The 21,790-nt window shown below is 35.6% G+C and overlaps 1 protein-coding gene across 1 annotated transcript in view; it reads left to right on the top strand.

Annotated features, from left to right (window-relative positions):
* LOC106051828 (uncharacterized) overlaps positions 1-21,790 on the top strand; it is a 37,997-nt gene that overhangs the window by 14,575 nt on the left and 1,632 nt on the right. The window contains exons 9-20 of the mRNA XM_056004898.1: positions 311-474; positions 1,051-1,149; positions 4,704-4,872; positions 7,218-7,311; positions 8,445-8,492; positions 12,894-12,932; positions 13,543-13,618; positions 14,838-14,941; positions 15,748-15,882; positions 16,979-17,074; positions 17,603-17,626; positions 19,659-19,746. Coding sequence (XP_055860873.1) covers positions 311-474; positions 1,051-1,149; positions 4,704-4,872; positions 7,218-7,311; positions 8,445-8,492; positions 12,894-12,932; positions 13,543-13,618; positions 14,838-14,941; positions 15,748-15,882; positions 16,979-17,074; positions 17,603-17,626; positions 19,659-19,746 — 1,136 coding nt within the window. The remainder of the gene's footprint in view (positions 1-310; positions 475-1,050; positions 1,150-4,703; positions 4,873-7,217; positions 7,312-8,444; positions 8,493-12,893; positions 12,933-13,542; positions 13,619-14,837; positions 14,942-15,747; positions 15,883-16,978; positions 17,075-17,602; positions 17,627-19,658; positions 19,747-21,790) is intronic.

Raw genomic sequence — 21,790 nt, 5'->3', positions numbered from 1 at the left:
GTTTGTTAAGTTATGAACATGTTCCTATGCTAACGTCTCTTGTTTGTTAAGTTATGAACATGTCTATATGCTAACGTCTCTTGTTTGTTAAGTTATGAACATGTTCCTATGCTAACGTCTCTTGTTTGTTAAGTTATGAACATGTCTATATGCTAACGTCTCTTGTTTGTTAAGTTATGAACATGTTCCTATGCTAACGTCTCTTGTTTGTTAAGTTATGAACATGTTCCTATGCTAACGTCTCTTGTTTGTTAAGTTATGAACATGTTCCTATGCTAACGTCTCTTGTGTTGACGTGACTTTGTTCTAGATAGACTTGTTGCAAGAAGTTTACTTGCTCCGCTCCTCACTTCCAGTCCAGGTGGTCTACATTCAGCGCTCAACTTGCTCGGACAAATCTGAAGGTTCTAACGTGGGTCCAAGCATGGGTCTTTTAATACCTACCAATCTTTTTTACTGGCTCTACCTGTTTAGGTAAGTTATCCAAGCATGGGTCTTTTAATTCCAACAATCTTTTTTACTGGCTCTATCTGTTTAGGTAAGTTATCCAAGTATGAGTCTTTTAATTCCAACAATCTTTTTTACTGGCTCTATCTGTTTAGGTAAGTTATCCAAGTATGAGTCTTTTAATTCCAACAATCTTTTTTACTGGCTCTATCTGTTTAGGTAAGTTATTCAAGTGAAATTTAGATGTGACATAAACTGTTTGGTCACTTTCCTAGGGGGCTTGAATTCGAATCCCAACTGAGATGAATTGTGTTTTCTGAGCTCCTATACCGGAAACACTAAAACCCTTCTCCCAAATAAATAACCCCTTCCCCACCCCTAACCACAAACATGTCCATAAAGGAGGTTGGATCATAGCGCAAAGCGCATGCTATATAGCCTGAAAGAACAAGTAATTTTAAAAAATAAATTTTAGAGACGCTAAACATGAGGACTGAGTCACATGATCATGTCAGGCTTTTGAGACAGTTGAATTATTTTTCTAGTTTTAGAATTGCATCCTAAAAAAAAAGTTCACAATCTCAAAAATGATATCTCTTGCAGTGTACCAAGTGCTTTCAATGTGTCCAACTTTTTGGTTGTCATTGTAGAACTGCCCAGTCTGCATTTCATCCAACTTGATAATCAAATGTTCAGCAATGAGTGAGTCGTTACTCCTGTCGTTATCACGTTATAATAGATGTGGACTTCGCCAGTGCCATGAGTTAAGAGATAAAAATAGACCAAGATAAAATAACTCTTTTAAACGACACAATAGCTACTAAGATCCGTAACTCAGTAAATCTAGAAAGGGTTGTTGGGTTGTGACCATAGAGAGAGAGGCGGAGATGTTGGCTCGAGGTCGATAAGCTCGAGTTGAATCTATTCATGTGGATCAGTTATCCGAATTAATATATACTAGTCGACCGGCGGCGTAGCATACGCCGCTATTTTGCAGGGCCAACCTTAGGCCACTGCAACCTATTCGACTGCAGTGGGCCCAGCACTTTTTAGGTGTATAAATTATTAAATTAAACCATTTTATAACTTATAACAGATTTCACGCGACCTCCTATCGATTTAACAGGAGGTCCTGGAAATCTCCTGAAATTGCAAAATATACGAAAAAGTCCTGGAAATATCCGGAAATTATTAAAACCTTTTGAAATCTCATACCAATCTCCTGAAATATACAGACGAAAATTGTCTTTTTTTTTTCACTCTTAAATAATAATAATTTTATTTATAAAGCGCTGTTAACAAACAAAATGTAGGCTCAAGGCGCTGTAATAACATTACAAACAAAAGACATATGAGTTTAAATGACAGTTAATCTAAAAAAGTTTTGAACAGGTAGGTCTTAATGTTCTTCTTAAAAGTGGTGTAGCATGTTGTCTGTCTGAGATCAATGGGGAGTGAGTTCCAAACCTTTGGTCCGTGAACTGAAAAAGCACGCAGACCGTAGCTTTTGAGGGAGAAACGTGGCACTACTAAAAGCGTTGAGTCCATTGAGCGCAGGGCTCTCTGGGGGACATATGGAGTAATCAGTTCTCTAAGGTACAATGGCATCTGATTGTTATATATACACTGATGACAAAGTGTGGCGACCTTGTAATCGATTCTCGCTTTCACGGGAAGCCAAAGGATCGTGCGCAATAGCGTAGTAGCAGAATCTTGTCTAGTTTTTTTTAAGGACTATTCGAGCGGCGTTGTTCTGTATACGTTGCAGCTTGGCTATTTTGTCATCAGGTATACCTGCTAGCACGGCGTTGCAGTAGTCAAGGCGGGAGAGTATGAATGCCACAGCTAGCGTTTTTGTTGACTCTGTTGTTAAATAGGGTCGAATCTGGCCTAATCTGCGCAGCTGCAGATAAAGACCTTTGCAGAGCTGACTTATGTGTGGGTCGAAAGATAGTGTTGAGTCGAAGAAAACTCCAAGATTCCGCACTACATGGACAAAAGGAACATGGCAGTTCGTGATAAAGAGAGAATCTGTGCTTTCAACTTTTGAGACATTGTTCCTAGTGCCAATCTTAATTATTTCTGTCTTGTCTTCGTTCATCTTGAGTTTATTTTCAACCATCCAATCGCTCACCCTTGTAACGGTACTACTGATTTTCTCTGCCAGATGCGACACCTCTGAGGGTACTGATGAATCGTATAACTGTGAGTCATCGGCAAAGAAATGGTATAAGATGCCGGTTGGCCGTATGACACCGCTGAGTGGATATGTATACATAGTGAACAGTACTGGGCCTAGAACTGATCCTTGGGGTACTCCGTACTTCAAAAGTAAGCTTGTTGATTCCGTCCCGCTAACAACGACACTTTGGGTGCGTTCCGTCAGGTAGGATCCAAGCCACTTTAGAACGACTCCTGCTAAACCAAAAGTTGCAGAGAATCTGGCCATCATAATTTCATGGTCTAGCGTATCAAAGGCTGCGGACAAGTCCAGCATGGAAAGAATTGATACGTGGCCTTTGTTGGAATTGTGAAGTAAGTCGTTTAGTACCCTGACCACTGCTGTCTCTGTGCTACGGCACTTCCTATATGCAGATTGAAATTCTTCCAAGAGACAGTACTGTTCAAGATGAGAAAGAATTTGCGCTAACACGATGCGCTCCAGAAGCTTTGACAGGAAGGGAAGATTTGATACCGGGCGATAGTTTTTTAGACATTCCGGGTCAAGACTGGATTTCTTTAATAAGGGCCTGACAAGTGCATGCTTAAATTGCTGTGGTACAATGCCTGAAGTCAGTGAAGAGTTCACAATGTTAGTAATTGTAGGTACAAGCTCATCTAAACATTCAAGGAGCAAGGAAGTTGGAATAGGATCAAATTACCTAGGATAACTCCCTTCGTCCGAGTTGCAAAAATAAAAGGATAATCTTTCCATTGTGTCCAATCTCTTGAGCGTGCTCTGTCGCTTCGATAGTGACTACAGAGTAGATTACTCTCCATCCCACCTTTTTTTAACGTGAGGTAGAAATACAATAAAAAAAAGAGTGATATTGCAACGGTCCTGCCCCCCTGCTATGTTGTGACCACGTGTTCTCTCCCCTTGCCCCTCTTGTTTTCTCGTATACCATACGCAGAGTGATCTTTCCTTTACTCCTTACTACTCGTTTAAATTGTTGAGGGAAGAAGAGAATTATATATATATATATATATATATATATATATATATATATATATATATATATATAGATTGTATATTCTTACTTGGAAATTATTTGTATTCATTTAATTTAATTTTTGCCATTTATGATATTAAAGGACTCAATAGGATTTGTTTTTATATATCAGCACTACCAATAGTATACGCATAGCTACACTTAGTTATTATGTCATTGAACTTATGTCTGCAACCCATGGTAACCACTTCACAGTAGAGACACACTTCTGCAATATTGAACCCATAATACATTGTTACATAGTCACCATTCATTGTAGTAACTCAGAACTAAAAGCACTGAGTATTTCAAAGGAGTCAATGTTAATTGACTTCAGTCGTAGAAGTTAAAGGTGGCATTCGCTGTGTTATTAGATGAACCAGAACCTTTTCTCTTTGGCACGCTTTTCTTTCAGAGTTAAGATCAATACATATTTAGTATCTAACATTCTTGGTCACCATCTCTCTTCCAATAGTACTGTCCACTGCTTTGATATCCCGTTGGATTGCAGCCTCATGTTGGAGGTGGGGGCGACCAGTTAGCTTTCTGCCTCTCTCGAGTGGCCCATGAAGGATAACTCTCTAGATACGTTCATCCTCCCTCCTGCGGGCATGACCTAACCAGCGCAGGTGGCGTTGTCTGAGGATGGTGAAGATGCTGGAAAGACACGTTCGAGCGAGTGGGAATTTTCAGAGGCCGTCCTAACGAGACCAATCGTCATAGAATGCCTGAACACTGACCTGAAACGTAGAAACCTGTGGACAGTTGAGACCAATTGGTTTTTGCCACGTCACAGGTCTGTACGACGTGGCTTCGAGCAATGGGTCTAAACTGCCCACAGATTGTGACGTTTCAGGTCAGTGTTGACGCCTTTAATAACGAGTGGTCTCGGTCTAAAACGTCATCTCCCATTAAAAAATAACAACAACAAAAAACCGGATCGTTACATAATGAATAACATTTAGTTCTTATGAAGATTAGATAACATTGCAGGGTTTTTGTTTGTTTGTTTTTCTGATCTGATGTCTTTTTTTATGTATTTAGTTTTAGTCTAAAGAGAGCCCCAAACAATTCTATTTGGCATATTGGATATATGTCCATTGACTCAGGCGCCCATAAACTTGTCTCCACGCAGCCGAGTCCTTTTGGAAGTTACTTATACAGCACCTCCTATCTACATCCTGTGGGATATATAGCGGCTCACGTGAATACGGTAGGAAAATACAGAAAAACTTTAACAAAAATCTTATCTAAATTTAAATCGTTGTGTTAAGGACTTTCGAGTCCATGAGTGCTAACATCCTTGTCCTCCTTGTTTCAAATCCGATGTGCCTGGACTCATTTTGACTTGATTTGATTTAATTCTAGTTAATTGGCACAGATTATGTAAAACAAAAGTGTGGTTACTCTGAACAGTAAAGAAAAAAATAGTTAGTAGCGAAGGCCAAAAAAGAATATATACATCCAGCTCAAAGCAAGATGATTTCGATAGTGAATATCTGATTAAGATTGTTGTTGGTGGTGGTGGTGTGAACTTGCTCCAAATGTTACTCAAAACTAAGCGAGCTTTAAGGCCACATCACAGAATAGATTCTAAGAAACGATCTCGTAGACAGCATGAACAGAGTGTATTTACAACAGGAGAGATTATCAGCGTTCAATGTGGTATCTGCTAGAGATGAGCTATTTGTCATCAGGCAGCACAACTACTGGATCTACATTCTGTATCTACACTACAACAAAGATCGTGTATGACTTCTACCCTGTACGTAATACTTCTGTCACGTTATGGTCACGTACATGTCGATGTGTGGGTGGTGGAGGCTGTACAGTGCTTTGGGTGGTGAACGTATTGCAAAGCTTTAATCAACTCTCTCTGTCTTTCTGTCTGTCTGTCTGGTAAAAAGTTTGAATATTAGTTTTCTCCCACTTCACCATTCTCGGATCAAGTTCAATTAAAAAATTAACCAATTAAATAACCAATTAAGTAATCAATTAGTAGTAATTAATTAGTTGTTTTATATAGCAGATATATGAGCTAAACCCTGCCATCTTGAAATTAATGGCAGTAAATAGCGGTTCTTTCCTTTAATAAAGCTTTGTTTTTAAAAGAGTATTTTTTTTTTCGTTTGCTTTTCTTGAACCCGAGATTGGTCTGCGTGTAAAGTCAATGTCTCGGTGTTAATGAAATATCCATCGAAGTACGGCCCAGTTAATGGGAGACGGGGGGCGTGATCGGAAATGTCATTGTCTGAGAGCATCACAAGTCAAACTTTAAGAAACGCCGAAGTCTGAATTCTACGTGATTTAGAACAAAAAAATATGTTCGGTATTTTACTACGCGTTATTACAACGTTTATATCAACTCACTCTGTCTGTCTGTCTGTCTGGCAAAAAATTTGAACATATGTTTTTCTCCCATTACCCATTTTCGGATCAAGTTAAAACTTTGCACAATTATTCATAGTTGATCACAATGCACGAATCAATCTAAAAATTAACCAATTAATGAATCATTTAGTACTAATTAATTTATTTTATTTTATATAGCTGAAAGGGCTAAACCCTGTAATTTTTAGTTAAATTCCAACAATTAAATAAGCTTTGTTTTTTAAAGTATTCTTCTTTCTATTGGTCTTTCTATTGTTTTTGTGGAGGGGATCAAAAGGAACTGTGCATTAAATACCTCGTTTTTTAATGTCTATATTTATAATATCACTCCACAATATATGTCTTTTATTTTCTAAGTCGTCAGAGATTTATATAATTAGGACAATATGTATGAATGGTTAGTGTCAATCTACTCACAAAGTACATAACTATCGGCCCATCTATAATAAGGCTTTTCTTTGAGTCCGAAGAGTAATGAATAATGCAGTATTTCCCATTTCTACGTAACACCAGCTGCGACCTACATATTTTGCCACATATTGCGCAGGCATAACAATTGTCCGCCGGTGGTGGATTTATAAAAAGATATTTAAAAGTAGTGTTGGGCATGTTCTTTGACTAAAATACATTCATTGCACACGAAGTCCCACCGACTAGCTGTTTATTACAAAGCTTATATCAACTCTGTCTGTCCGGTAAAAAGCTTGTACACGTTATTTCTCTCACACCCATTCTCGGATCAATTTGAACCTTTGCACAATAACTTATTGGAATAGACAAGACACGAATCAATAAAAAAGTATAACCAATTAGTGAATTAATTACTGGTAATTAATTATTCTGATTAGTACCATCAAGGGAAACTAATTCTTTGTAGGCTTTTGTCCTCTTAGATAACCGATAACTCTATTTCTCCCACACGCATTTTCGGATCAGGTGGATACTTAAAGCCATTATTTATTGCACCTGACAAAATATGAATAAATTAGCACATTAACCAATTATTCAGTCAATTGTTGGTAATTAATTATTAATTATTTTGTTAGATATTGTATAAGTGAAATAACTTATTGAGATATACAGTTGTAAGGGCGGAGTTCTTCCCCTTAGATAAGCTTTGTTTAGTTTCTTTTATCCGTTGAATTGTTTTCTTCCCCCTCTCTCCAGGAATGTGAAGCGACAATAATGACCATGACACTATCAGACAAGAAAGACAACGACTGTGACAGGTTTGTGGATGAGGAAGTAATGAACGAAAAAGGCAAGTAAGGAATCACAACATTACTGACTATATTTACATACATAAAATAATTGATATTAAAGGTAAGGGTAAATTGTTTCACCCAGACGTAGGGACTCATATCGTAACTCTCTACAATCTACATGTAGTACAAGAATAGAAACTAAGTCTATACATTTAAGACAAGAATAGAAACTAAGTCTATACATTTAAGACAAGAATAGAAACTAAGTCTATACATTTAAGACAAGAATAGAAACTAAGTCTATACATTTAAGACAAGAATAGAAACTAAGTCTATACATTTAAGACAGGAATAGAAACTAAGTCTATACATTTAAGACAAGGATAGAAATGAAGTCTATACATTTAAAACAACATTTGAGATTAATGCATGATCATGTTTTTACAGAGCTTACATCAACTCACTCTGTCTGTTTGTCTGTCTGGTAAAATTTCATCAACACACAATTTTGGATCAAGCTGAAATTTAGCACTATTATTCCTTTACCTGACAACACAAGCAAAAAAAAGCTTATATTAAGTGCAATTGAATCAGTTAATTTGGATCATTCATGCAGTTATATATAAATCAACATAGACATTATAAATCTGTGCGATTAGAAATATTTTTACCAAATGTTTTTGTTTAGCTTTTAGCTTTCTCACTTGTCTGGACCAGTTGTGCAAGGAGAAGGAAAGAAGGGGATATCTTGATGAATGTTTACATGATCGATTTTTAATGCATAAAAAATTTTCACTCGGCTCAAGAATCCACATCTGTCAAATGCCATTTCTTTCCCTTGTTCAAAGTACCTAACAAAAGAATAATTAGCAATAGTTAATTAACTAACGGGTTTTTTTTTTTAATTGATTCTTGTTAGGTAAAGGAAATAATTGTGCAAAATTCAGCCTAATCCGAGATTGGTTGTGGGAGAAATAACGTGTACAAACTATTTACCAGACAGACAGAGAGAGTGAGTTGATATAAGCATTTTAATAAAAATATTTCTAATCGCACAGATTGTTGTTACTGGTCTAGATCTATTCCAACTTTAATTTCATGACTGATCCAAACTAATTGATACAATCACACTTTTTATGAGCTTTGTTTTGCTGTTTTTCTTTTAAAGTTTTTCTTGTTTATGTTCCAGACGACGATGGAGACGGTCGGATCGATGAAGACACCAAAGCGGTCAATGGTAAAAACAAACAAAAAATGTAACTTTAAAATATACAAACTGTGAGACTATTTCTCTAAGAATGCACTGGGCACCTTATAAGAAAATTAAGCAGGACTACATGATAGAATCATCTTGTCTCTTGGTTTACCAATGGAGCTACATAACTGATAGAATCATCTTGTCTCTTGGTTTACCAATGGAGCTACATGACTGATAGAATCATCTTGTCTCTTGGTTTACCAATGGAGCTACATAACTGATAAAATCATCTTGTCTCTTGGTTTACCAATGGAGCTACATGACTGATTGAATCAGCTTGTCTCTTGATTTACCAATGGAGCTACATGACTGATAAAATCAGCTTGTCTCTTGGTTTACCAATGGAACTACATGAAGGAAAGAATCAGCTTGTCTCTTGGTTTACCAATGGAGCTACATGACTGATAAAATCATTTTGTCTCTTGGTTTAAAAATGGAACTACATAACTGATAGAATCAGCTTGTCTCTTGATTTACCAATGGAGCTACATGACTGATAGAATCAGCTTTTCTCTTGATTTACCAATGGAACTACATAACTGATAGAATCAGTTGGTCTCTTGGTTTACCAATGGAACTACATAACTGATAGAATCAGCTTGTCTCTTGATTTACCAATGGAACAACATGACTAATAGAATCAGCTTGTCTCTTGATTTACCAATGGAACAACATGACTGATAGAATCAGCTTGTCTCTTGGTTTACCAATGGAGCTACATGACTGATAGAATCAGCTTGTCTCTTGATTTACCAATGGAGCTACATGACTGATAGAATCAGCTTGTCTCTTGATTTAACAATGGAACAACATGACTAATAGAATCAGCTTGTCTCTTGATTTACCAATGGAACAACATAACTGATAGAATCAGCTTGTCTCTTGATTTACCAATGGAACAACATAACTGATAGAATCAGCTTGTCTCTTGATTTACCAATGGAACTACATAACTGATAGAAACAGCTTGTCTCTTGGTTTACCAATGGAACTACATAACTGATAGAATCAGCTTGTCTCTTGGTTTACCAATGGAGCTACATGACTGATAGAATCAGCTTGTCTCTTGATTTAACAATGGAACTACATAACTGATAGAATCATCTTGTCTCTTGGTTTACCAATGAAGCTACATAACTGATAGAATCAGCTTGTCTCTTGGTTTACCAACGGAGCTACATGACTGATAGAATCAGCTTGTCTCTTGATTTAACAATGGAACTACATAACTGATAGAATCAGCTTGTCTCTTGGTTTACCAATGGAGGTACATGACTGATAGAATCAGCTTGTCTCTTGATTTACCAATGGAACTTTATAACTGATAGAATCAGCTTGTCTCTTGATTTAACAATGGAACAACATGACTAATAGAATCAGCTTGTCTCTTGATTTACCAATGGAACAACATAACTGATAGAATCAGCTTGTCTCTTGATTTACAAATGGAGCTACATGACTGATAGAATCAGCTTCTCTCTTGATTTACCAATGGAACTACATAACTGATAGAAACAGCTTGTCTCTTGGTTTACCAATGGAACTACATAACTGATAGAATCAGCTTGTCTCTTGGTTTACCAATGGAGCTACATGACTGATAGAATCAGCTTGTCTCTTGATTTAACAATGGAACTACATAACTGATAGAATCATCTTGTCTCTTGGTTTACCAATGAAGCTACATAACTGATAGAATCAGCTTGTCTCTTGGTTTACCAACGGAGCTACATGACTGATAGAATCAGCTTGTCTCTTGATTTTAACAATGGAACTACATAACTGATAGAATCAGCTTGTCTCTTGGTTTACCAATGGAGGTACATGACTGATAGAATCAGCTTGTCTCTTGATTTACCAATGGAACTTTATAACTGATAGAATCAGCTTGTCTCTTGATTTAACAATGGAACTACATATCTGATATAATCAGCTTGTCTCTTGGTTTACCAATGGAGCTACATGACTGATTGAATCAGCTTGTCTCTTGATTTACCAATGGAGCTACATGACTGATAAAATCAGCTTGTCTCTTGGTTTACCAATGGAACTACATGAAGGAAAGAATCAGCTTGTCTCTTGGTTTACCAATGGAGCTACATGACTGATAAAATCATTTTGTCTCTTGGTTTAAAAATGGAACTACATAACTGATAGAATCAGCTTGTCTCTTGGTTTACCAATGGAGCTACATAACTGATAGAATCATCTTGTCTCTTGGTTTACCAATGGAGCTACATGACTGATAGAATCAGCTTGTCTCTTGATTTACCAATGGAACTTTATAACTGATAGAATCAGCTTGTCTCTTGATTTAACAATGGAACTACATATCTGATATAATCAGCTTGTCTCTTGGTTTACCAATGGAGCTACATGACTGATTGAATCAGCTTGTCTCTTGATTTACCAATGGAGCTACATGACTGATAGAATCAGTTTGTCTCTTGATTTAACAATGGAACTACATAACTGATAGAATCAGCTTGTCTCTTGATTTACCAATGGAACTTTATAATTGATAGAATCAGCTTGGCTCTTGATTTAACAATGGAACTACATAACTGATAGAATCAGCTTGTCTCTTGGTTTACCAATGGAGCTACATGACTGATTGAATCAGCTTGTCTCTTGATTTACCAATGTCCTTAAAGTAGGAGTGCAAGCTGCTGACTAGGAAGGGTCTTTTGTTAAATGGACATAAACTTTGTTGTATATTAATCGTCGTCATATTTGATCAGATTCATCAATGCCTAAAGAATTAAGTTATGAAATAAAAAGACATTTTTCTCTACCAAGAATAACCTTTGACTGTGTTATCGCTTTCAAACAAAACATCAGCAAGTTACTGATGTGGCTACATGCAACACCATAGTGTGTTTCTCTGTCAGTATCGATGTTTTATGTCTTTTAGTATCGATGTTTTATGTCTTTTAGTATCGATGTTTTATGTCTTTCAGTATCGATATTTTGTGTTTTTAGTATCGATGTTTTCTGTCTTTTGGTATCGATGTTTTCTGTCTTTTTCAATGTTTTCTGTCCTTCAGTTTCGATATTTTGTGTTTTTAGTATCGATGTTTTCTGTCTTTTGGTATCGATGTTTTCTGTCTTTTTCAATGTTTTCTGTCCTTCAGTATCGATATTTTCTGTCTTTTAGTATCGATGTTTTCTGTCTTTTAGTATCGATGTTTTCTGTCTTTATCAATGTTTTCTGTCCTTCAGTATTGATGTTTTCTGTCTTTTAGTATCCATATTTTCTGTCTTTTAGTATCGATGTTTTCTGTCTTTTAGTATCGATGCTTTCTGTCTTTTAGTATCGATGTTTTCTGTCTTTTAGTATCGATGTTTTCTGTCTTTTAGTATCGATGTTTTCTGTCTTTTAGTATCGATGTTTTCTGTCTTTTAGTATCGATGTTTACTGTCTTTTAGTATCGATGTTTTCTGTCTTTTAGTATCGATGTTTTCTGTCTTTTAGTATCGATGTTTTCTGTCTTTTAGTATCGATGTTTTCTGTCTTTTAGTATCGATGTTTTCTGTCTTTTAGTATCGATGTTTTCTGTCTTTATCAATGTTTTCTGTCCTTCAGTATTGATGTTTTCTGTCTTTTAGTATCCATATTTTCTGTCTTTTAGTATCGATGTTTTCTGTCTTTTAGTATCGATGTTTTCTGTCTTTTAGTATCGATGCTTTCTGTCTTTTAGTATCTATGTTTTCTGTCTTTTAGTATCGATGTTTTCCTTCTTTCTTTTTTTTCCAACCCATCTTTATTCAAGTGTATTGAATGGCGCTATTTTTACTACGATAAATGATGCACCGCATACACTAGAAGAATGATTTTTTGCACCTCAGAATGATAAAAGGAAGGCGCGGAATCTCCTTTTTTTGGGAGGGGAGGGGGGAAGATGATTCCGTTTAAGGAACTACAAGATGAGACAACACATGTTCCTGAAACTAAATTAAAACATTCCGTTGAAAGAATAGAATTTTAAACACGTCCTCCAAGTATACGTACCCAGAACACGTTTTGAGCAGGCAAACTGACTGGAGAGTTGCCTGGCAACCACTGCGTTGTTTATGGAACTTGTTAATAAGACCAAAGAAAAAAATTCCAAATGAATTTTAAATGCATTAAGAGCACGGACTCATTTGACATCAAATACATATGAATGCTTTAGCACTAAGTTAAATTGACACTTATAACATTTAGACCGGCATTTCAATAAGGTTCAAAAATCAATTGTTTGTCCAAATATCACTCAAGCCTTTTTATGACTCCATAGATTATACAACATTTAATATAGGACAATTACTCGGGAGGTTTTTAGTCAATTTTTTCTTTTTTTTACATTTCAACTGAACTTTTTTTTTCTCCTTTTCTAGTTCTTCCGTCCAAACTGTATGAAGTCTATTGGTATACTGGTAAGGAGCATTTTTTTTTTAAGTAGATTACTTTATAATTTGTAGATTTTTACGCATATAATTGAATACTTTTTTTTACTACATTGTTTCTTAGTTTTATTTTACTTTTGTGGTAAATGAAGTTGATGTTTTGTTCCTTATATTAGTATAATATGAATATAAAAATAATATTTAAATTAAATGTTTCATTAAAATAGCTCTGCCAACCTAACTTTATATAGGCTCAATTGGCTTTTGAGAACATAACAGACATTTTAGAATGTTTACAAATTTCAAACTCTCGAATGCAGTCAAGCTCATAGGGGAACAAGTTCCTTTATCTTGGGTTTATGTGAGGAGAAAACAAGGAACAACTAGAAGAGATGAGTCCATAGAGCGCAGGGCTTTTTGAAAGTTACAAGTATTGTGTGCTTACCGGATAAGTTAAACACAAACCTTTGAAATTTAAATTTAGTTGTGATTGAACCAAAATATGCTCACAGTGCAGCCAGCCACTAGAAGGAGAGTTTAATTCTCTAAGTAAATTTCTATATGAAGAATTAGTTATCAACCTTGCAAATGTGGTCTATTGTTTTCTTACTAAAACTTGATTAAATGTTTACCAATGTAGATCAAGGCCAATGGACTATTTGGGAACAGTGGCAGTGTACGCTCGACTGTAAAAACTCTAATTTCTTTCGTAAACGGTAAGATTTTGGCTATTTAGTGTGCCTTGGCATTGTATGAAATCGAAATTCCGATAAGCACTTTGTTAATATTAAATTAGTCTATTAGTAATATCATTAAGAAGCCTACCTGTTGCAAACTTAATAGAGTATATCAATGTCTCAAGACTGTATCAAGCTCTAGATTTAATGAGCGTGACATGTCCAACACCCTGTATTTAAAGTATAAATAAAACAAATTAAATGCTGGACTCTTGAACTAATTGAAAATTGTACGAAACTAGAATAAAACAAGAAACAATGAAATAAGAGGTACATATATACAGGAGATGTTCATGCCTGCATAACTGGTAACAGGAAATAATATATAGAAAGCTTTTTGTAAGTCCGGTGTACACAGTAAAGGAGCTGCACTGCCGAATCCAATTTTCAAAGCAGTAAATCATTTCACTATAGAGGAAACTTTAGACTTTCACTCTTGGACTTTCAATTGGAAAATAAAAGTGCAGCTTACTAGCGGTCTAAAGGGGATTGGATACGAATATCAGCTGCCACGCATTGAGAGATTAGAGCTTTTTCTTTATTTGGCAACAAGGAAGTTGAATTTAGCGTCCTTAAGATTGTTTTATTCAGTGATGCCCAAATACGGCCCCCGAGCCAGATCCAGCCCGAGACGTGGTTCCATCCGGCCCGCAGAAACATCAGCACAAAGTTTAGAAAATACCTCCTCCATAAAAACAAAGGTTGAAAAATCTATAATTACCTAGTTAGGGCTTTTACTCTTTCTCTGATGGATTGGTACCATGCCCATGACCTTTAACTTTGACATTTTGTGTTTATGAAATGGAACTCTGGATGTAGAATCTAGGAGAAAAGTGAACGATCTTTACTTTTTGTAAAAAAAATGTTTGTAAAATGTTTTACATGTTGCGGATGTTCCTTCAAAATTGAAGATAATTACTTCCTAGTCCAAACCTCCCGCAGATGGGGGATGGGAGCGGGCAGGGTTTGAACCCTGGACCATCGATAAATCTGAACGACAGTCCAGCGCACAAACCGCACGACCAGGCAACGTAATAAGCCAACATGCTTGGTGGTTTTGAAAACAAACAACAACATATAAACGGCATAATGAAACAAATATGGCGGCATATGTGGATGTTGTTGTTTTTTTTGTTGTTTTTTTTTTGCTATTTTTTTTTTATTTTAAACACCAGGCTTTTTGTTGTCACTGATTTAGGTTTTGCCAAAACAGTTCTGCAGACGACAAAGAAGTCTTTTGTTTAGGAGAAAAAGAAGCGTACAAGTCAGGAGATTGCTATGTGGCTAGTTCATGCCCAGAATGTAGGAAATATTTACTTTCAGTACTTTACTTTTACTATACCAACACACTTTAACAGTAAAAATCTGGGTATTTAGTCCTAACCAAAGGTGCGATGTTTGGATAAAGATAACTAAATTCCATATAAACTCTATTCGACATAAGTTTAACTATTAATATGTGTGTTGATGGTCTGTTTTGTTGATAATTCTAGATGTTGATGTTGCATGCGAGTTCGTTGAAGACACAACAACAGATTGAACAATGAATATACTTGATAACGCAGGCTGATAACTTCAAACAATTGAATGAACAATAAAAGGGCACAGTCCTCTTGTCCGTTTCTCTCTCTAGTTCGTAATCCTACTTTTTAATTACTCGTTACGTCACTAAGGAAAAGCCCGATCAAACTCAACTTCTACGCTTCTTGTGTCATTACATGTGTTAGTAGTTTGGCGCAAAATTAACATGTTTTGTACGTATTTTGTATTCATGATTGCTATTTTAATTTGCAACCGTATTGTTGTACAAGAAGGCCTCTTTTTATCAAATCTAATGTCTTTGTAATTTTAATTTTTATACTGTAGTCAACGGGGCTCTCGTTTTATATTTCATACATTGGATGCATTGAAACATTTTGGAGGAGAGGATAGACTTTTTTGGTCCTTATTATATATGTCTCCTTCTGTCTCGGATTACAATGGATGCGCCCAGATAAGTCACTGGTTTTGGTTTGGTCTTGGTCACTTAATATAAACCAGATTTGCTAAACGTAATTTTATATTTAACTTCTAGTATATTTTCTGACATAAACTTTCGTCCCCTCTAGCGTGTCCCGACTATCAATGGGCTATTAACTGTAAAAACAGCTGCAGCAATTGTGTTGACCCTTGCAACAAATTTACAGGGCGATGCGTCAAGTGTAAAGAAGGATTTAAAAATACAGACTTAGGATGTGACAAAGGTACTTTGAAACCACAAAAATGTTAAAATGGCATAATACTTAATTTTGATTAACCGTAATGATATGATGTGTATATTTGAACTGCCTTCTTATCTTGTGTGTAAAGACAACTCGCGCAAATTATTAAATTATTTTGACTTTTATAAACCGCTTACATAAATGAAGTGGCTACGCTGCTTACGCATAACCCCACTTAGTTTGTATCTAAATAACAACACAGAGAAATTACTTGACTTCTTTAGAAGAGATCAGTGAGACAAATTACATGACTTCTTTAGAAGAGATCAGTGAGACATATTACTTGACTTCTTTAGAAGAGATCAGTGAGACATATTACTTGACTTCTTTAGAAGAGATCAGTGAGACATATTACTTGACTTCTTTAGAAGAGATCAGTGAGACATATTACTTGACTTCTTTAGAAGAGATCAGTGAGACATATTACTTGACTTCTTTAGAAGAGATCAGTGAGACATATTACTTGACTTCTTTAGAAGAGATCAGTGAGACATATTACTTGACTTCTTTAGAAGAGATCAGTCAGACATATTACTTGACTTCTTTAGAAGAGATCAGTCAGACATATTACTTGACTTCTTTAGAAGAGATCAGTGAGACATATTACTTGACTTCTTTAGAAGAGATCAGTGAGACACATTAATTGACTTCTTTAGAAGAGATCAGTGAGACATATTACTTGACTTCTTTAGAAGAGATCAGTGAGACACATTACTTGACTTCTTTAGAAGAGATCAGTCAGACATATTACTTGACTTCTATAGAGAGATCAGTCAGACATATTACTTGACTTCTATAGAGAGATCAGTCAGACTAATGGTGTTCTCGCGAGTCTCTCAATATCGGTGCCAGTTTATTTCAATCTAGATATGCTGTAGGAGCAATGGGACGGCCCAGCTATTTATTGCAGTGATTAGGTTACTGCCAGACAGTTTAGCGTTGAGGATTGTATTTGCATTTATTGCTTATATTTACAAAAGAAGTCCTCTTTTAATTTAATTACTAATATTATTATTATTATTATTTCTATTATTATCATTATTATTATTATTATTATCATTATTATTATTGTTTTAAGAATGTGACAGTGGTGAGTTTGGTATCGGCTGCATGGGAAATTGTAACGAAAAGTGTGGCACTGACTGTATAGATAGAAAAGAAGGCAAATGTCCAAGTGAGTAAACTTACACAACTTACAGGGCCGGCCTTAGTCATGGGCATCCAATTGGTGGAGGTCTCGTACAGGACTTCAAAAAAAAAAAAGGGAAATAAATACGAAGCTTGGATCTGATCTCAGGCACAGTAGAGCACTTTGATTCTACTATGGAAATTGTGATATATGAATTTCAGTTATTTGTTGATTTAGATATTGATACGGGCAGGTTTTTAATAAATTGCGTAGACCAATTTTACTTTTTCACTGTTTCTTTTTTTACATTTTTTTTAAATTTCATTTAGGGCCACAAATTCACTTGGCCTAGATGCTCCAATTATCCAAGGCCGGCCTTGGAACCAAGATCCTCATAAAAAAATTATTGGCGTTTTGAGAACTAATAACGATGATAAAGACATCCTTTTCATTTTACATGAGAATTCAACTAAATGGAATGTTACCACTTTGAGTTTTAACAAATTCTATTACCAAAGAAAATGTAAAAATATTTTTTACGCTAAAGATGTTCACATTTGTCTTTTCATTTAGACTTTGCGAGTAGTATTGGTAATTGTAAGTACAGCTAGTTCCTTCTTGTTTATAGTGGTCCCCGAAAGGGAATAGCCGGTATTAGTTTTGTTTTTTATTCATTTTATTTATTTTTTTAGTTGTTTTTTTTTTGTTGTGGTCTGTCTTTCTGTCCCTCCGTCCAAGTTAGATCACAAAATCTAGAAGAGTTGTTGAAAATCATGATATTTTAGGACTTGTTACTTTTTTTTTTCGAAAAGAGAAAGTTTGTTTTTTTTTAATTAAATTTGGTAGTTTGATTTTTTCCATAAAATACAGCATTTTTTTTACAACTATTTACTATATCAGTAAGGGAGGAGATTTTACTGTATATATTAAAACATTCATGCGAATATTGTTTTTTTTTTTAAATAATGTTATTTAAAAAAAAGAACTTTGTATTACTAAACTTTGTATTTTCTGTTACATAAGCTACAAGATTATAATTTCTTTTTTAATCATTTTACTTTTAATGCTTAATGTCCTCACATTATTATGACCTACGTTAGCACAATCAGTAGAGTATCACACCCTCTTCATCTGAGGGTCAAAGGTTCAAGTCCCTAATCCCTAGTTACCTTTTTTATTATTATTTATTTTTAACTAGCACTTTTCGCACCATTTTGTATGAATCATTTGTTGTACATAAAAGTTGAAATGGAATTTAAAATCTTGATCCTAGTACAGTTAATTAAGATGGGTTTTTTGTTGTGTTTTTTTTTTTTTTGTGTACACTTGATTTTAAAAATGTGTGGTATTGAAAATATCAGAGAGCCTTTCACATATTTGATAAATGCTGAAAAGTCAATGAACGCATAGAGATTATATGTGATACTATTTTCTAAGGCGTAAGGTATGTGCGGGGGGCGGGGAAGTGAATAAGGAATACTGGTAATCGAATTCACTTGCAAAAGGTATGTATTTGGGATGGGTATCGTTAAAAACTAGGCCTTGCCAATTAGGTGTCACCGAAATAAAAATTCAAGTTTTTTTTAACGGGGGACGACGGAGAAAAAAAGGTTTTTGGAGAGAAAAGTGATTTAAACTTCACAGGCCGGAACTTGAATTCAAGGTTGAGATTTGTTTGCTAAATGTAGTGCGGGGACCCTCTCCAACATCCACCCTACACGTCCAAAAAGATTGGACCAATGCGCATTGAGCTTGCTATAGGAGCATGTAAGGACCAACTATGCTTCCCTAATAATAGTAGAAGATAAAGAGGCTTGTCCTAAAAGTTGAAAACAACTGTCAGCAACAGGCATTTGGTAATGTATCATTCTGTAAAGCTGAAGGGTGGGCCTGTTCAGACGCGGTCAATGCATTCTGTGTGGCGGTCTCCAGCGTTGATCATAAGGTTGAGCATATTAAGTTCACCTTGATCTTTCTATTAAAATTGCTGATGATTTTCTTGTGACTTTTTACAAAGCTCGTATCATCTGACTCTGTCTGTATGGTATCATCTGACTCTGTCTGTATGGTATCATCTGACTGTATGGTATCAACTCTTGTACACGTTATTGCTACCACTTCGCATTTTTGGATTAAGTTTAAATTTGAACAATTATACATTGTCGATGAAAACACAAGCATTAGTTAAAATAACCAATTCGTTAATCAATTAGTGGTAGCTAATTAATTTAGCTTTAGATAGAAAAGGGGGACAAATCTTGCATTATTGATAACACATTTCACATAAATAATTGTGCGTTCTTTGCTTTTTTTTTTTGTTTTTTTAAAGTAAAGTAAATTTCCCATTTCAGATCTTGCGATCTATGGGGCATATCATGTAAAGGTCATATTTTTCTGTGGTCTACGGTTAACGAGGGTGTCGTTTGGCCTGTGCAACGACCAAACGCCAAGGACATGTACCCATTATAGCTGAGTGGACTCATAGCACCCTAAAGATCCCGATAGTAAAAATCCCAGTCTTCCTCCAGACCCCTCGGTTTAGAATCCTAGCGCTTTACCCCTCAGCCACGAACCTCCTTGTTCTTTTAGGTTTTTTAAATATGTATTTTATTTGTTCTGTTTACTGTAGCTGAGATGGGTGATTCTTCTGTCTACGGCTATGTGATCGGTGTTCTTGTAGTTCTCCTTCTAATTGCTGCCTGTTACTGTGCCTACTTGTAAGTTGAATGACATTCTCTTGACAGAAATTACCCATTTTTTTACATCAAACTTTAGAGCAAAAAAAAAAGGGGGGATTTTACCTTATGATGCTTACTTTGCTTTTATAAACATTATTTTATGGCACAGTTTACCATGCAATGACGTAGCAACCAAGGGTCAAAGAGACCCATTTCGCCCTGACCTATGACCATTAGGTGCCCACACTGATACTGCCAGGGGTTATGCGCTCACGGTCCTATTCTTGAACCCAAGTCTATGGGCACTTTGCTACGCCACTGTTACCGTCTTTTTACGACTATATTGTTGGATATTTTTTCATTACACGCTTAGTTGAGAAGAAATGCTAAATACTCCTTGCTTTAAACTCAATTCAGTTGGTTTTTTACTCAGATCATTACGTACATTATTTTGAGAAAATGTGAAAATTTTAAAATATATGCAAAATAATACTTCACAATTTTATTTTGCAAGAGTTTTCCTAGACAAGTGTTTAGCCTGTAGAGTGTTTGTCTAGACCCGGGGTCGGCAACCTGCGGATCGCGAGCGGCTCTTTGGATGTGAAACTGCGGCTCTTTAGTTCCATACGCAAATATTATTTATTTTATCCAAATAGTTTTAAAAATAGTTCTGAATAGTTTAACGAGGATTAGGCTCCGATTCTATTTCTCAGACACGTGTACTCGCTTTTCACCACACCCCTCCTACATTATACGCGTCGCTATTGTTGTCAGTCCGTCGGAAGATCTCGTCCGTCGTCGGATGTTTCTATGAAGGTTTTAATTATTAGATCTAGACTAGATTCTAGATATCTTATATATTAAATAAGGCAGATTTTGAGTATTTCAAAGACTGCTTCCTACGTGCATCTGAAAAACTGTTTCGTGATTTCAAAAACGAACCAGAAATCTTAAAAAAGAAATTCAAAGATTTGCCACTATCCGCTGAAACAGTGCAAGATAGATTTGCTAAAATGTCTTCAAATGTAACATATTTGCAGTTGGAAGATATTCATTTTTTTTTTGTTTTATCACTTGATATAGATAAATGTTCCGACATAAAGACACGACACAAGTTGCCCATTTTTCAGATATATATCTTTCCAAGGTCCAAAAGAAGAACTTCTAGGATTGCGACCGCTCTCGTGACAATCTATAGGGGAAGATAGAGCTAACGCCGTGCAAAAATACCTTGAAGACAATAAGCTAGAGTTAAAATAAAATCATTTCAATAGCAAGGGCAGGAGTATGACAGGAAACAATAAAAGGTTAACAACCATTCTTCGGAGCTAAATAAACCTTGAAATTCTTACGTTTCACTGCATAATGCAACAAGAAGCGCTTTGAGCCCAAACATTTCCGGCCAAAATAGTTGAGGTAATGAATTTGATAATTAAGATTGTTAACAGCATCTTGTCAATAGCACTCTACCATCGTCAGTTTTAAGAATTCTTAACGAAATGGTGACTCAGTATTCCGACCTGTTTCTTCCCAATAAAGTGTGCGATGGCTTTCCAAAGGTTAAAACGTTTTGCATTGTGCTTGTTTGAAATACACAAATTCCAAAATGATAAAGGTATAAATAGTTGCAAACATTTTACTTTATGGTGTATATAACAATGAAAATAAATGGGCTGAATCTAAAACTGCAAGGAAATGGAAAACCCAGCTTATGTTTTGGTAGAAAAATGTGTTAGTTTTGAAGGAAAATTAATTCTCTTTGAGGAAAATATTCAGAGCGGTAAGTTACTTCAGCACAGTTTTAAAAAAAGATCAGATGAATTTCTTGACAGATTTGAGCAGTTCAAAGCCAACAAAACTATTCTAGCATTCCTGGTACACCATCTCAACACAAACAGTAACGAAATCCACATTGATTCGTTTGGAATGGATATTAAATCTCTAGAGATACAATTGATCGATTTAAAAGTAAAGGTTTTAGTGGGTGGAAAAGTTACAGAGTTAAAAATCAAGTTGGAAGAATTGGATGTTCAGAAATGTATGTAAGTTATGCAACAAAAGTGGACAGCTTTAAAAGAAATGC

Source organism: Biomphalaria glabrata, chromosome 11 (assembly GCF_947242115.1).
Source record: "Biomphalaria glabrata chromosome 11, xgBioGlab47.1, whole genome shotgun sequence".
Lineage (NCBI taxonomy): Eukaryota > Metazoa > Mollusca > Gastropoda > Planorbidae > Biomphalaria > Biomphalaria glabrata.
This window is presented reverse-complemented; position numbering and strand designations above follow the sequence as displayed.